Consider the following 17,218-nt stretch of genomic DNA (forward strand, 5'->3'; position numbering starts at 1 on the left):
TTGTTGTTGGACGCCAGGACTGGAGTTTTGCGGACTAAGACGTATAGAGTCAGGTACCACGAGATGGACAGGTTGTGCATTGCGTGCGGGGAGCAGGAGGAATACTTTTCTGTAAAGAGCTTCACCCTACAGTGGAAAGCAGCGGGGCTGAATTACCCAAGGCATTGGGGTTTAAGGATAGAGAAAGAAAGAAGATTTTAAGCGGGTAGAAGTAACCAAGCGAAGGTTATATGATTGGTGGCTAAAAGCAAGACAGTAGTAAAATTTCACAAGTCATGGCTAGGTGGCTTGAGCTACTGCCCGATTTAAAGGGTTCCGCCGTATTCATCCATCCACCTATCCATCCCAAGTTGGTCTCACAGGGTGCGTCATCTGGCGGACGGCGAGGCAAACGACGTCCTAGCTCCGTGGGTGGGAGAGAAACGCGCTTCAAGAGCTTCGATACGTGAGCACAGTCAATAGGGACGCTTTTTGATGTGTTTGCACGCAAAGGTACATCACCGGGATAGACAGCCTGGAGGAATGGACGCAAACCCTATCTGAGGACATATCCAACGCTACAACAAAGACCGCGCGGACGACGGAAGAACCCAATCCAGACGCCAAAATGCTACATATGCTCGAGGCGTAAGGCAGTCTATACAAGCGTTGGCTCAAAGCCCAAGCACCACCATAGGCTATAATTACGTCTGGCCCAGCTCAGCAAGGAAAAGGAAGAGTATGTACAAAAATTGAGTAGAGAGCATTGGCATCAAACGTGCGACTGGCAACAGCCAGCAGACGTCGTCTGCTAACATTCGCTTAATACCTGTATACAAAGAATGTTGACACGAAATGGAGAAAGCGAACTAGAAAATTGACAAGCAAATATCTGGACAGCAGTAAGGAGGCAAATCAGCAATTATCGGTTAAGAAAAAGGTTAAAGAAACAGAGAGAGGTCTGTGGAAAACAGGGATGCTGACGAAATCGGCACTGGGAACATACCGGACCTTTAAACAAGAAATTGTCAAAGAAAATATCTATGATAATTGTAGGGGAGGCTCTTTGTTGTTTGAGGCCAGGACTGGAGTTTTGCGGACTAAGACGTATAGAGTCAGGTACCAGGAGATAGACACTTTGTGCATTGCGTGCGGAGAGGAGGAGGAAACGGCTGAACACTTCATACTTTTCTGTAAAGGGCTTCACCCTACAGTGGAAAGCAGCGGGGCTGACTTACCCAAGGCATTGGGGTTTAGGGATAGTGAAGGGAAAGTGGATTTTAAGAGGTTAGAAGTAACCACGCGAAGGTTATCTGATTGGTGGCTAAAATTTCACCCGCCGCGGTGGCTCAGTGGTTAGGGCGCTCGACTACTGATCCGGAGTTTCCGGGTTCGAACCCGACCGCGGCGGCTGCGTTTTTATGGAGGAAAAACGCTAAGGCGCCCGTGTGCTGTGCGATGTCAGTGCACGTTAAATATCCCCGTGTGGTCGGAATTATTCCGGAGCCCTCCACTACGGCACCTCTTCTTCCTTTCTTCTTTCACTCCCTCCTTTATCCCTTCCCTTACGGCGCGGTTCAGGTGTCCAACGATATATGAGACAGATACTGCGCCATTTCCTTTCCCCAAAAAACCAATCATTAGTAAAATTTCAGAAGACATGGCTAGGTGGCTTGAGCCACCGCCCGATGTAAAGGGTTCAGCCGTATCCATCCATCTATTCATTACTGGTGGCGCCTCTAACAGCGCCTGTTTTCCCCAAGAATCACGCCTACAGAAGTCGGTTGTGTGGTCTAGGGGTCTGGGTGGCTAGTTGTACTACGTGCAGCGTTCGCTTCGACCATGTGTGTGCAGACGCGATTTGTTTGGATGGCACATCGAAGCTAGGTACAATACTGCGATCGCGTAGAACATGTTGTTTTGATGGTGTACAGCCTTTAATGTAATAGTTTCACTTGCGGACGAGCAGCGCTAGACTGTCAGGATGGTAAAGGAGCAGTTCCGTGAGGCCGACACGTCTATGAAAATAGCTCACATCAGCTTTGGCGTATTGAATGCGAACGACATCCAGCAGCTGAGTCATGTGCACTGTGTGAGCAAGAACCTCTACCAGAGTGAGTCGCTGCACAAGGCCGTACCGTACGGTGTGCTAGACAACAAGCTCGGCACGAGCCAGAAGGACAAGAAATGCGAGACATGTGGCAAGGGCCTCACCGATTGCGTGGGCCACTTCGGACAGGTAAGCCTGGAGATGCCCGTGTTCCACGTCGGGTATTTCAAGGCAGTGTACAGTATTCTGCACTCGATATGCAAATCCTGCGCACGGGTCATGTTGCCTGCGACAGACCGGGCACGCTTCATGGACATGGTGCAGCGGCCGTCGCTCTCCTACCTAAACAAGAAGGCGCTGCACAAGAAGATCGTCGAGCTCTGCCGCAAACAGGCCACCTGCGTCTACTGCGGCGCAGCCAACGGCCAGGTAAAAAAATGCACCCTGCTGAAGTTCGTGCACGAGCGCCACAAAGCCAGCAAGAAGAACGACGCCGTGATCAAAGAGCTCCTCGAAGACTACCAGGAAGCCCGTTCCTACAACCCCGAGCTCGACGCAGTGATGAACAAGGTGACCAGCGACATACTCAATCCCCTCGTGGTGCGCGACTTGTTTCGCAGGATCCCGGACGAAGATGTGCCGCTGCTGCTGATGGACGCGCGCTGCGGTCGCCCCGAGGACCTGGTGCTCACGCACATCCCGGTGCCGCCGCTCTGCATTCGGCCCTCGGTGGTGTCCGAGCTGAAGTCGGGCACCAACGAGGACGACGTGACCGTGAAGCTGACCGAGATCATCTTCCTGAACGACGTGATCCAGAGGCACCGCGCCACAGGTGCCAAGGTGCAGATGATCATGGAGGACTGGGACTTCCTTCAACTGCAGTGCGCGCTGTACGTGAACAGCGAGACGAGCGGCATTCCGCTCACCATGCAACCCAAGAAGCCCACCCGCGGCTTTGTTCAGAGGCTGAAAGGAAAGCACGGCCGCTTCAGGGGAAACCTCTCGGGCAAGAGGGTGGACTTCTCTGGCCGCACGGTCATCTCGCCCGACCCGAACCTGCGCATTGACGAGGTGGGTGCTGCCGGTGACCCATACCTGCTTATTCCAGGCCAAGTCGTAGAAGCCATAGTGTGAAACTTGGAAGGCTCCATTTGGCAACACACAACAAAGCCGCACAAGCCCCTCAAAGGAGGTCCTCCTACCTATGGCATCGACCGATTGTAAAGTTGGTCACTTGCTGTTCACTTGCTGTGGCCATTTGCAGCCAGCAGGCTGCTGACCACATCATTACAGTCGGTCGATACCATTGGTCAGAGGGCCTCTTTTGAGGGGCGTCTATTACTCGGTCCTGATTTTTTACCTAGTCCCAGTAATGTGATAGACCTTCTAGTCGGGTACAACTTAGTCTACAGTGAAGCTCTGCTCACATTCAGGACCGTGCCACAGAATTCCTCCATGACGAAAAGTAATCCGTTAAAACTTTTACTGTTACCTAAACAAGAAGCTAATTACAAGAAAAAAATCATATGCTTTAGAATTTTCACACCTGGCTTGTTTAATGTAGTCAAACATTTAAAAGTTGATTTCTTTTACTATTTGGCCAGTGGAGTTAATCGGTACGCTATGGACCATAATCAGTGTTAGTAACTGCTGTTTTTTAAAGGGGCTCTAATAAAATTGCGGTATGCCGGAGATGTTAAGGCACGCCGCTGCTTCACGAATATTGTCCAACAAGAATTTTTTAAATGCGCTTTTGTAGAATTTGAGTCATCTGTTGTCAAAATTTGAATTTCAGCGTGTGTGTGCCTTTCCCGCTCCTCTCGTCACCTTTTTTTGCACGCTGGAAGGTCGACGCTCCTCCGCCGACCACACCTCTGGGAGCCAAGCTTCCTGACCAGACGGAGCTACGCGGCTTATTGGTTGCGGCCACGGTAGCTGGCTGACGTCTGAAACAATCTAACCAGTAGCCATCTCTCTACATGTATGCGTAGATGCGAGCGACAGAGGAGGGTGCGAGCATGACAAAGTCGCCGAAAAGGGCTCGCCAACTTTTGCGTGTGATTGTGGGTCCTCAGCTGTGTGTAGATGAGTATTATTTGGCTCATGTTTTCATGAGAACACAGTACAGTGATTGAGAAAGTTTATGTGCTCTCCTTGGAAGGTGTTTCAGAGCCCCTTTAAAGTTGTATCCTACTGTAGTGGTTTCTGGTGAAAGTACATACATATATCGAAGTGTAAACATGTACTTGAGGCCTTGCTGGTATTAGGTATGTAATGCAATATGTTGAATTTACTCTAAGTGATGTTAGTTGCACATCAGAATTCTTATAGCAAAACTGCATCTGCCATCGTTCTCTTGCACGCTGCCTTTCACTTCACATTATTAAGAGGATAATAGAGGTGTCGCTTAGTGCTAGCAAAGAGAAAGACACTTGAGAATGACGGTGATTGCTTTTTTGGACACACACACATATTCAGGGATATTTTTATTTTGAATGTCTGTCATTGCTGCTACTGAAGTAGAAAGCTCTAAGTAATGATATGGTCAAGAATGATCCAGACCGCTTAATGCAGGCCAGCTCACGCTCTATGTCCCGCCTGATTTCTTATTTTGATCTTGATTTGCCTTGCTGGCATTGATGCTTGCCTATTTTAACAAAAGTTAAGAAATACTGGCACCAACCAAGTATTTATTACGAACCCAAAGTTTCTAGTTCAACTCAGTCGTGTGACTGAAATGCGAGCCAGCAGAAGCAGTGAGCAGCCTTCGCTTTCCCTTTGTTAACGCATGGCAAAGTCCATTAACGTGTGCAGAGGGGAGCATTCCAAGAGTCCTATTCACCGTCATCTTTGTGAGCCGGCACATGGCAGCTGCGTGGCACCTGAAAGAGCCTAACCAACAGCCATTTCTGAACAGAATTACTCAGGAACATGCAACTGAAGAGGGTGCGGGCATGAAAAGTCGCCAGAACGGATTCACCAACTTTCAAGCGTGATTGTGGGTTCTCTGCTGCATTTAGAAGTGTATCATTTGGCTCGGGTGTCTACGATGAGAGAATGCACTGATTGAACAAGTTTATGTACTCTCCTCGGAAGGTGTTTTAGAGCCCCTTTAAGAGCTGGAAAAGGTCAACCGAAATACAGGTGTCACCATCACCACCTGATTTCACAGGTAAACTGTGGTGCACGAACAGAGGGTTTTGGTTGCGGATCCCAGAGGCTACGCTGCGCCACCATTCACACGAAAAATGTCACGAAGTCCTTTTTGATGGAGGCGTCATGAGTTTTAAACCAAGTGGCAAGAAAAATGTGTTCATTGTGGGGTTGCACACTCGGCACTCACCACTCTTTATTTCCCAGGTTGGTGTTCCAGTCCATGTGGCTAAGATCCTCACCTACCCCGAAAGGGTCACCCAGTACAACCTCGATCTGATGCGGCAGCTTGTGCGCAATGGCTGCGACGTGCATCCTGGTGCAAATTTCATGGAGTCACGTGGCTCTGGGTTCAAGCGCTACCTGCGCTATGGCAACCGAGAGCAGCTCGCCCAGCAGTTGAAGCCAGGTGATGTCATTGAGAGGCATCTCAAGGATGGTGATGTTGTGCTGTTTAACAGGCAGCCTTCTCTGCATAAGCTGAGCATCATGGCTCATGTTGCAAAGGTACAGCTATTGTTTTGTACCCTAATCTGGTTTATGGGATTTAACGTCCCAAAGTGACACAGGCTATGAGCGACGCCATAGTGAAGGGCTACAGAAATTTCGATCACCTGGGGTTCTTTAACGTGAACTGACATCGCACAGTACATGGGCCTCTAGAATTTCACCTCCATCAAAATTTGACCGCCGCGGCAGGGATCAAACCCATGTCTTTCGGGTCAGTAGCAGAGCGCCATAACCACTGAGCCACCTTGGCGGCGATTTTTGTGCCCTAGTGGATTTAGAAAAAGGAAAGAAAAGCTTCATCATGAAGGAAATGTGAGTGACCAGTTTAAATAACCACAGCACAGCTAAGTCACTCATGGCTTTTGTAAGCCTATCTCGTTGACTGATAAGTAACGGGGCAAGAGGGCTGTTCCGTTTTCATGTATAGAAGTGCCTTGTGGCACCTTTTAATGGAGCATTCAGAGTTGTCAGAATTGGTGCGTCAGTATGCAATTGGTTGTTCCTGCTGCTGTTCCTGGTACCTGGATATAAAAAGTTGCATCGACTTTTCTTTCAGGTATTGCCCCATCGGACATTTCGGTTCAACGAGTGTGTTTGTACACCATACAATGCTGACTTCGATGGCGACGAGATGAACCTTCACCTGCCCCAAACGGAGGAGGCACGTGCCGAAGCATTGGTGTTGATGGGGACGCGAGCGAACCTGGTGACACCACGAAATGGAGAGCCCCTGATTGCTGCCATTCAGGACTTCATCACTGGTGGCTACCTCATCACTCAAAAGGATGTCTTTCTGGACAGATCTAAAGCTTGTCAGTTGGCGTCCTGTATGCTTGCTGGTATGGTCACCTTCTTTGTCACACAGTTGCATGTGATGATGCTCACAGCTTTACATAGGCATGTTTTCACAGCGAGGTAATACACTATGAACCATCAGATTGGTTGCTCATTTTGTAATGCAAGTCAACAGGATAGGTAAAAGCTCTGTGGTTGTACAAAGTCATGCTGTGCGCATTCTTTTCTCATTGTAAACTTATTTTTTGTTACTATATAAATGTTAGTTCAGCTGAGATTGTTGATACTTTCAAAAGAGATTATATGCTGTAGCACATGAATAATTAGAATATTAGGACATCTCTGAGATGTGCTATAAATGTTGTAATGCTCTTGTGTTTTTTTTTTTCTTTAGTATACAGTACAACCCCATTGTACAGGGACAGGGTTATTTGGAGAAGGACGGGGTTAATTGGAGAAACATGGGAAAGCCTTTTGCCCTGCAGTGGGTGTAGTCAGACTGATGATGATGATGACTACCCCGTTAATACATTTCTCACATGGCTGCGGGGGAAAAAACATACTAGCCAGTAAACGTAGTAACAAGAAAGGGCACGAAAAAAGTGTACATCATTTCCTTCCCTTTTTTGTTGTTGTTGCTTTACTTCTGGTAAGGGGAGCGTGCTTCTCTGGAATTTGCAGGGCCTTGTGGCTCTTGCAATCGTTCGCATGCACAGAAAGTCCTGAACATCCTGCAATGGCCCTCTGTCTGCCTGAGCAACGGTTGGTAGAAGGGAGGCAGCAGCGAAGAAGGCGGGCGCACGTGCGTGTTTCTGCTCGATTTTCATGGCAGCTATTTTATTCCTGCATAGTCCTCATCTATCGAAACCTAGAAGTCACATTTTTAAGCTTCAGGCGACAGGAAAAACACGGATGACAGAAAAATGGCCCCGGGGCCAACCAGGGCAACTGCATCTCGTGCAGCGCTGCACTTGGCATTTGCCACAGCATAGTTTTTGTAGCGAAAGCTACATTGGCCACGAACTCGCAGTTCCGCCATGCTCGCATTCCCACCGTGGTCGCATCGCACCACGTGATTTGCCACGTGACCAACCGCGTGACGAACCACATGACAACTACTAGCCAGACAACTAGATTAACCTGCACTTGCAATCAAGATTAAGCAAGGCTAACCAAGCTATGCCTTAGCTTTCACTACGTATATCCTGGCATAGTCAAGCTAAGCCACTGCCAATTTCTCGCACCTTCGGTCATTCGCACTCTCGTCGCAGTGCCATTGCAGCTGTGCCAACAGCGACAACATGATTCACGCCGTCCATAAGTGTGCTCAGTGTCGGCATGTGTAGAGCACACCAAAAGCTGCTGAATATGATGGCGCTAAGTGCCGATGTAGTCTAAAGTTCCGATTTGGCCCCATTGTCGTTCCGCACACCCTGTCAAAATGTCAACACTGGGTGAACTGCAATCGCAAAGTGACATTTGTGACATAGCATGCAGGAAAGCTGCCTCACTTGTTACTTAACAGCCGAGTTTGTATAGGTTTCTATGGGAGCTTGGACGGGACTGGCTCACAGTAGCAGAAAAAAAAACACAGCAGCTGGGAACACAACAGCGAGGTTCATTTGTATTTTGTATTGAGAACACAGCTTCAGAAGTTAGGAAGACTGCAGAAAGAAGCAAAGGTGAAAATTTCACCTTTGCTTCTTATAGTTCTTGACGACCTTCAATGTGAAGGTCGCCAAAAAAACCTTGGTCAGGCCTTCTACTTCAGAACATTCATGCTTAAAGGTCTATTAAATTAAAAAAAAACTTTGTAGGTTGGTGCTGCAGAGAGATGAGCATTTGCACAAAGCACCATGGCCAGCACTCGTTCACCTGGTTTGTCTAAGATCTGTCCTCCCTTATTTCACTAAATTGTTGTGATTCACATTTACAAAAACTAAAGGTTTATGGGATTTAATGTCCCAATGTGACTTAGGTTACGAAGGATGCCCTAGTGGAGGGCTCCGGATAATTTTGACCACCGGGGTTCTTTAGCGTGCACTGACATTGCACAGTATGCTGGCCTGTAGCATTTCGCCTCCATCAGAATGCGACTGCCACAGCCGGGATAGAACCCATATCTTTCATGTTAGCAGCTAAGCAGTATAACCACTGAGCCACCACGACGGAGACTTACTAAGAGTAAAGTAATGGAACCTTAGTAATGTGGGAATAGTACCACCAGGTGTGCTGAGAGTGCTTGGAAATGTGATCAGTATACCTTATTTGTTTGCATAATGAATGCATTTTTTGTGAAGACCAGCAATTTCAGAGGTGCTTTTATTACATGGGGTAGAATTCGCACACAGTCGGTTGATATATTGTCAAATGGTGATTGCTAGTGCACAGAATGTTTTGATTACTCGAGTGTGTTCATTGTGCAGACAAATACGATATGTGGCTTTGCTTATTTGGCTCAAAAATGGCTGCTTTGGCACAAGAACAGCTGCATTGACACCTGTGGCACATACCCTAGCGCACAATACAACTGATGCAGTGTGAAAGTTGTTGCAGAGGATACCATTGGTTTGTTTAATATTGGCCAACACTTATTTGCTCTGAACATATGGTGGGGAAATTTGTTGTAGAAAGTACGGTCAGAAGGTCTCTCTTTGCAGCCCATGCTAACATCAGCATACAATTTGTTTCTTCTTTTTTCTGAGCTTTTGTCAATCCATAAATAGCAGCCGCGGTGGCTCAGTGATTATGGCGCTCAGCTGCTGACCCGAAAGATGCGGGTTTGATCCCGGCCGCAGCGATCGTATTTCAATGGAGACAGAATTCTGGAGGCCTGTGTACTGTGCGATGTCAGGGCTCGTTATTAAAGAACCTCAGGTGGTCAAAATTTCCGGAGCCCTTCACTGCGGCATCCCTCATAGCCTGGGTCGGTTTGGAATGTTAAACCCCCATGAACAAAACTATCAATCCATAAATGTCTTGATACTTGCAGACAAACATGTCATATCTCTTTTACACCGCTCTGTGTATTGATATACACCGCTCTGTGCATTAATATGGCAGAATTGCCCAGTTCCATGACTGTCTTTCATAGTTCCTATACTGAGCATTTATACTCATCTGGTATGCTCTTGTAACTGCAGGGCGCCCTCAGAGATAGGCGAGCTATGCTCTGTAGATTACGTGGTCAGTGTTGCACGTGCTCAGTGAACAATTTAGCAGTTCATATTGAGCACTCTAGTTTGCTAAACACAAGGCTTGGGGCTATGCAGGAAAAAAACAAGAAATCTAAAAAACGTCATATCTATCAGCACACATTGTGCATCATAGTGATTACAGTTAGCGGTTGGACTTTTTTTTAAAGAGCAGAGGTACGCTGAATTCAACTTTCGAAATTTGTTTTTAACCGAAAAAGGCTAGTATTTTCAGTGCGTGCTGGAGTTAGTTCGCTATCGAGTAGGAGTCAAAGGAGAAAATGAGCGAAGTGCAGGAGCCAGAGTGAGGGGAGATAGTGCACCATTGGATTAAGTAGCGCAGTTGTGCCCTTAGACATATCGCCCCATTACCTTGCGTGCCTCTGTAGGTTGGGAGGCTGTACCTCATCATCACCATACTTCATCTGCTGGAGTAGCACTATTCGCTGTCGTCACCTCTTTAGGGCACTTACTTAGTTAAGCAAGTGTCTCCGCTGGATGGGAGGTCACTTGAAACCATGCATAAGTGCACGGAAATGCGTCATGTTTTGGCCATTGCAACAGTTAAGTGGCACTTCTATCACTGTCGTTAGCAAGTCAACAGTGTGGTGCCCCGCCCTCTCCGATTCACCTTTTAGAAATTAGCATCCACTTGCCTTTTTGACCAAATGTTGGTTTACATTCCTTTTCTTTTTTTAACAGACAACAGCATTTCCTTCTGCAAGCACAGCTATAAGTGTTTTACCAGTAATTAACTACCTCTTGTATGTGAATTTCAGGTCAATAATATTTAAGTGCCTTTTCATTACATGGGAATAACACATCATAGCACCAAAACAGAATAACGAAAACTATGCCTGCAAATAAACATTGAAAAATTCTGCTCAATTTGCAGAAAACAAGAACCAAAAATAGTATAATAGTGCACTAATAGTATATAGTGCACTAATAGTATATTAGTGCACCCAGCAACAGCCCACATAATTTTTTTTTACTCACTTGTACCAAACACATGCAGCGAGTAAATGTTAGTCCTCTCATTCTTGCTGCTTTTTGAATGAACATTGTCTTGTTATATATAAATTTTTTATTTGCAGGCAAGGATACCAACATGTCAGTTGAGCTTCCACCCCCGGCCATTCGCAAGCCAGTGTGCTTGTGGACAGGAAAACAGATCTTCAGCTTGATCATGAGGCCGAGCCGTTCTTCTCCTGTGATGGCTTGCCTTCGAGCCAAGGGCAAATCGTACACCTCGGGAGACGAAATGTGCGTCAATGATGCATATGTGCTTATTCGCAACAGTGAACTGCTCAGTGGCACCATGGACAAAGGCACCATGGGGTCCGGATCAAAGAACAACATTTTTTACATTCTCCTCCGGGATTATGGTGACCAGTATGCTGCTGATGCCATGTGGAGGCTGGTACGTCTCACTGCCTATTATATTCAGAATCGAGGATTCTCCATTGGCATTGGCGATGTGACTCCAGGTGCCGGACTGGTCAAGGCTAAGCAAGATCTGGTCACTGCCGGCTACGCCAAATGCGAGGAGTACATCCAAAAGCTCAAGTGTGGCAAGCTGCAAGCCCAGCCTGGCTGCAACGAAGAGGAGACACTGGAATCAGTCTGCCTCAAGGAGCTTTCCGTGGTGAGAGACCATGCAGGCAAAGCATGCCTGCGTGAGTTGCACAAGACCAACAGCCCACTTATCATGGCAGTGTGTGGCTCCAAGGGCTCCTTCATCAACATTAGCCAGATGATCGCCTGTGTCGGGCAGCAGGCTATCAGTGGCCACCGCGTCCCCAATGGCTTTGAGGACAGGTCGCTACCCCACTTTGAGAAGCATGACCGCTCTCCTCAAGCACGAGGCTTCGTGGAAGACAGCTTCTACTCCGGCCTAACTCCAACAGAGTTCTTCTTCCACACGATGGGAGGCAGAGAGGGACTGGTGGACACAGCCGTGAAGACAGCCGAGACAGGCTACATGCAGCGCCGTCTAGTCAAATCCCTGGAGGACCTCTGCTGCCACTATGACAGGTCTGTGCGCAACTCGTGTGGCGAGATTGTTCAGTTTTGCTACGGAGCCGATGGCCTGGATCCTGCTTCCATGGAAGGCAAGGAAGATACCCCAGTCGACTTCGGCCGAGTCATGGAACTGACACGAGCTCGTAACCCTTGTAGAGGAGAGCCACCACTGGACATGGATGAGATCTTGCAGCTTTCCAAGGAGATTCTAGAGAGCCAAGCAATGAGTATGTGTGGAGAGAGCTTTCGAGATGACTTGGAAAGCTTTATGACCACTTATGCACAAGGCGTTAAAGAGACCCACACCCGATATAAAGTTAAAGAGAAGGGCATCCCTGTCCTGAAGCAGCTCAACCGCCTGACGTCTTCACAGCTTCGCAGCTTCTTTGACATTTGTCGAGAGAAATACCTTCGTTCAGTGATGGAGCCTGCCACTGCAGTTGGAGCAGTGTGCGCGCAGAGCATCGGGGAACCGGCCACACAGATGACGCTGAAGACATTCCACTTTGCGGGTGTTGCCTCCATGAACATTACTCAAGGTGTTCCTCGGATAAAAGAAATTATTAATGCCAGCAAGGTGAGCATTTTTGTGTAAGTGCAGTTTAGATATTCTTAAATGTGCTTAAGGTGTAACCTTATTGCCAAAATGAGATTAAATCATTATGTGCAGTCATTTGTATAAGCTGTGAAAACAAAGCAATGGCTACATGCATAAGCCTTGAGGTAATTTTCAATCTTTAACATCAATTTTGAAAGAGCCGAGGCGTGATTTTTTGACGAACAGCAGTAGTCACTTTCACTAAATTATATTTTACATTGTTCAGTACTGCCTTGGGGGCAAGCCATCAAATCCCCTGATGACTACCTGGCAGGCTCATCAAGATAGCTTGCAGATCGTAGTGCAGTGAAGGTCCTGGCCGTGCTCCGCATTCACTGTCAGTCTCTACCTTAACAATGATGGCAGCACTGATGGAACGCAGTGAATGCAACACCAATGCAACACATTCAAAAAGGACAGTCTGCTGACTGTAATCGAGTGTTTTTTCACAGCAATTGAAAGCTCCTTGCCCAAATAAAGAAATACCCGGCACTGAGAAACTCAGCAGGATGGTCTAAAACCTTATTTTAATATATGGGAATCTTGCTTTCTTGTGGTAGTCCGCGTCTGCAAACTCTGGCATCAGGAACACAACAGCTGCCATACCGCCAGGTGGCATGCAGTGTCGGTAATGAGCGTGGCATTGACCACAATGAGTGGTTTTATTAAAACTATAGTTGAGAGCACTACAGTAGTTTTTAAAAGATCAATAAATAGAACAAGATATCAAGAGATACCAGAAACCCCTTTTGGTGGCAGTGCAATTGGCATCATAGCAACAGTGTGCCTTTTAAAAAAATTTAAAGATGTGATGTGAAAGCAGGGTTAAATAGTGCAGGAAATGGTGACTAGCCACAAGAGAAAAAAAATTAAAGCATCTGAAGTGTCTTCCAGAAAGAATGGCACTATGTATTCCACCAAGTGCTATTCACAAAGTGTAATATATCAGCTGCAGGCAACATTAGCTCGATTACTTAGCGAACTGTCAAGTTTTAACACAGCTTGATGCAACCGTCAGTTCTGGCCTGACTTTCTTTGCCAATTAAAATGTAAATTCCCACCAGAGCTGAGGGTTCTGCCCTCGCTATTGTCATCGTGGGGTATGCTAATGTTTTTATGCCCATCTCCTGCAGTAGACTGTCTCTTTAAGGTACTCACAGCCAAGAAGAATGCCTGTGGTGACCTGCTAGTCAACAGACATATTTCTTGAGACACTGCCCACATTGGATTAATGTAAATACAGAGCACAATTCACAAAATGCTGCAGTGCATTGTAGCAAACTTGTGATATAGTCTTTAAAACAGAAGCTAAAGTAGCTGGCAAGTCTTGCCATTTTCTTTTATTTCATAATACAACGAAGACTTTTGAAGGGACCTGTGCTTATATGTTGAACTTGATTAAGGTTACTTGTGTTTGAGTAGGGCATGCAAACTTAACTGCTCCTGGTGGGCAAGCATACTGCCATGAAGTACTATTGGTAGTAGCTGTCATATCTAGGCATTACCGGGTATCGGGAGATACTGGCACTTTGCAACCTGCTTATCAGAGAAGTTGCGTGTCATGTTTAAAACCCTGTAGCAGAAAAAATGTTACAAGACTTCCTTATCTGTGCCTACCATAGGTTTTGCTGTAGATTATGCTTGATCCCTTGCCACGGATAGTAAGAGCACCATGCCAGGGACCTTATGGAAGTGAGTTGGAACCTTGTGCACAAATGTTTCTTTGCTGCCATTCCTACATTCTCCTTTCTTCCCTTGAAAGCTGTTGCCAGCAGCTCCTAACAGTGATGGTTGAGATGTAAAAGAGGTTCATCCTGTCTGTGGACATATTTTGTTTGCAGCAAGTGTAATCGTTCATTATGGGTAGAACAGTACTAACGGATGAAAGACAGGAAACGAACAAGGTACACACTGATGAGTACTGACTCGCAACTACATTTTATATTCAGAAAACCACGCATTTATAGCTACAGTCACAGGACCCAACAGCTTTCACATACATGCTCAGAGTACAGTATGGTCCACTGTTAAAGGGAACATGTGGTCGCGTGTCGTTGGCTTTCCGCAAGGTGTTGCTACGGAAAGCCGGAAAGAATGCCGCGCTGATTATGAACCGGAGTTTTTTCCGGCATTCTGTTCCTGTGTACTGTACACGTTGAGTGGCCTATGAGCCAAGGCACTCACACGTGGATAATCTAGTCCGGAGAAAATGTTGCTTATTTCGCACGAAACGCGACCACAGAATGGAAAAGTCCAATTCAGCAGCGAGAAGAGGTAATCGATGCGTTGTGAGTGTGAAAAATGAGATCCATGCAAGGGGACAGAATGCCGGAAAAAACTCCGGTCCATAATCAACACGGCATTGTTTCCGGCTTTCCGCAGCAGCACCTCGCGGAAAGCCATGACGCGCGACCGCATGTTCCCTTTAACAATGGATCATATTGTACATTCTGAAAAACTACACAAGTCCCCCCCAATGGCAAAACCTTTACTACCCAAAAAGAAAAATGAAAAAAAAAAAACATTACATATTGTCAAGGAAAACAGCGCCTGTAGTTACTAACTGTAAGGATGGCTGACTAATGCATTCTTGTCTTTTCAAATAAAATGTGCCTTTTCTACAAGAAGATTGCATTAGTCAGCCATCCTTTACTGCTAGTAAGAAAATAAGTTGCTTTCCTTGACAATGCATGATATGTTGTTTTCATTTTTCTCGGTTTTCTGTTTTCGTGTTGTAAAGGTTTTTTGCCATTGACTTGTGATGTTTTTTTTTTTATACTGCACTATAAACATGTGTGCAAGACTTGTTAAACCTTGTAAATGTGTGGTTTTTCAGAACAAAAAAATGTACTTGCGAGTCCACTCATCTTGTTCTTTTTGTCTTTCGTTCGTTAACTCTGGAAAACCCAAAACAAACGATTATACTTGCTGCAGACAAATAATGTCCACTAGCAGGACCTGTCTCATTTGCATCTCGATCGTAGTTGAGCTGTTACCCACTAGCCCAATTTTTCATCCTTCTACAAAGTGTAATCACATTTTTTTCTTTACTTGTAGTGACGAAAAATGTACAGTCTTGTTTGTACAGTTGCACCAATGCATGCAATGTTTTTGCTATCAACTAAAACTTGAAAAGGGCAGCCCAAGTGTGATTGACCGTATGTGTTTCCTGCACATGCCATTCTTGTAGTGACAGCCTGCCCTGTGCTCAACAGTAGATGTTGCCGATGACTAAAGGCTAGTATCGCCAGACAAGCATATTGTTCGGAAAGTTAACACATGAAATGAACTCAACATTCGTTATTTCGAAACACAGGAATAAAGTCCAATGAGTAGTTTATGTTCAAAGTTGAGGTGTCATGGCGACTTCTACAACACTTAAGCAGTCATTGTTAGCACATGTAAATGTGCATACTCTGAACTAGCTCCATCTGTGTATAGTTTTCTAGGAAGGAGTTTTGGTGCTCGGACTTTTGCAGGGAGTATTATTTCAGGTACATTCAATAATTGTGCAAGCTGTGCTCAGAAACATGTTTAATTTCCAGGAATGTTTGAGCTGTAACATAACCTTGCTGTTGTGTGCAGGCTATCAGCACGCCCATCATCACAGCTGCTCTGATGAATGAGAAGGATGCCGAGTATGCACGTCGTGTGAAGGGCCGCATTGAGAAGACACTGCTGGGTGAAGTGTCAGAATACCTGGAGGAGGTCTTTCTCCCTGATGATTGTTTTGTGCTTGTGAAGCTTGACATAGACCGCATTCGACTGCTGCAGCTGGAAGTCACAGTAGAGACTATTTGCTACTCAATTATGACTTCGAAGCTTCGTGTCAAAGGCCAGAACATCAAGACCTTAGGTGCCTCGATGCTGACTGTGCATCCCACTGCTACAACAAAAGCGTCTCTGTACTACACACTGCAGAATCTGTTAGAGCAGCTGCCGAAGGTCGTCATCAAGGGCATTCCAAGCAGCTCTCGAGCAGTCATTCATGCTGACGACTCACTTGGTGGCACCAGGTATCGCCTTCTTGTGGAAGGGGACGGCTTGCGAGAAGTGATTGCCACCTATGGTGTCAAAGGAACCCACACATCCTCCAACAACACTTCAGAGGTTGAAAAAACTCTCGGCATTGAAGCTGCCCGGGCTACAATTATACGAGAGATTGGCACTACAATGTCAAGCCATGGCATCAGCGTGGACCGCAGGCACCTGATGCTTCTGGCAGACCTTATGACCTTTAGGGGAGAAGTGCTTGGCATCACGCGACATGGCTTGGCACGTATGAAGGAAAGTGCTCTCATGCTTGCATCATTTGAGAAGACAGCGGACCACCTGTTTGATGCTGCCTACTATGGACAGACTGATGAAATTTCGGGAGTCAGTGAAAGCATTATCCTAGGTGTGCCCATGGCTATCGGCACGGGTTTCTTTGACTTAGTGCACAAAGTGGACTGGCGTCCTCTAGCCACACCTCGCAAGCTTGTCTTTGACCGCAATGAATTTCACATTAAACTCTGATTCATGACATCATTGGTGTGCCTGAAAAAAGTGCCATGCGCATTGGCACTTATTCTTGTCTTGCTTAGAGAACCTTTGCTGCAACAGGGAACTGTGTGTGTGTGTGTGTGTGTGTGTGTGTGTGTGTGTGTGTGTGTGTGTGTGTGTGTGTGTGTGTGTGTGTGTGTGTGTGTGTGTGTGTGTGTGTGTGTGTGTGTGTGTGTGTGTGTGTGTGTGTGTGTGTGTGTGTGTGTGTGTGTGTGTGTGTGTGTGTGTGTGTGTGTGTGTGTGTGTGTGTGTGTGTGTGTGTGTGTGTGTGTGTGTGTGTGTGTGTGTGTGTGTGTGTGTGTGTGTGTGTGTGTGTGTGTGTGTGTGTGTGTGTGTGTGTGTGTGTGTGTGTGTGTGTGTGTGTGTGTG

General features: G+C 46.5%; 1 protein-coding gene across 1 annotated transcript; it reads left to right on the top strand.

Moving 5' to 3' along the window:
* The first annotated feature begins 1,765 nt into the window (after positions 1 to 1,765).
* Polr3A (RNA polymerase III subunit A) lies at positions 1,766 to 16,833 on the top strand. The gene is made up of 5 exons (XM_077662280.1): positions 1,766 to 3,100; positions 5,390 to 5,689; positions 6,249 to 6,531; positions 10,779 to 12,283; positions 15,890 to 16,833. Exons 1-5 carry the CDS (start codon positions 1,964 to 1,966, stop codon positions 16,820 to 16,822), a joined length of 4,158 nt encoding a protein of 1,385 aa, XP_077518406.1. The 5' UTR covers positions 1,766 to 1,963; the 3' UTR covers positions 16,823 to 16,833.
* Positions 16,834 to 17,218: the final 385 nt, after the last annotated feature.

Source organism: Amblyomma americanum, chromosome 4 (genome assembly GCF_052857255.1).
Source record: "Amblyomma americanum isolate KBUSLIRL-KWMA chromosome 4, ASM5285725v1, whole genome shotgun sequence".
Classification (NCBI taxonomy): Eukaryota; Metazoa; Arthropoda; class Arachnida; order Ixodida; family Ixodidae; genus Amblyomma; species Amblyomma americanum.

What these genes read in the sequence shown, in the direction of transcription:
- Polr3A (XM_077662280.1), top strand. Translation starts at nt 1,964, where the DNA reads ATGGTAAAGGAGCAGTTCCGTGAGGCCGACACGTCTATGAAAATAGCT. An exon ending in TCATGGCTCATGTTGCAAAG is followed by an intron (nt 5,690 to 6,248) that starts GTACAGCTATTG and finishes CTTTTCTTTCAG; the next exon opens with GTATTGCCCCATCGGACATT. An exon ending in GGCGTCCTGTATGCTTGCTG is followed by an intron (nt 6,532 to 10,778) that starts GTATGGTCACCT and finishes TTTTATTTGCAG; the next exon opens with GCAAGGATACCAACATGTCA.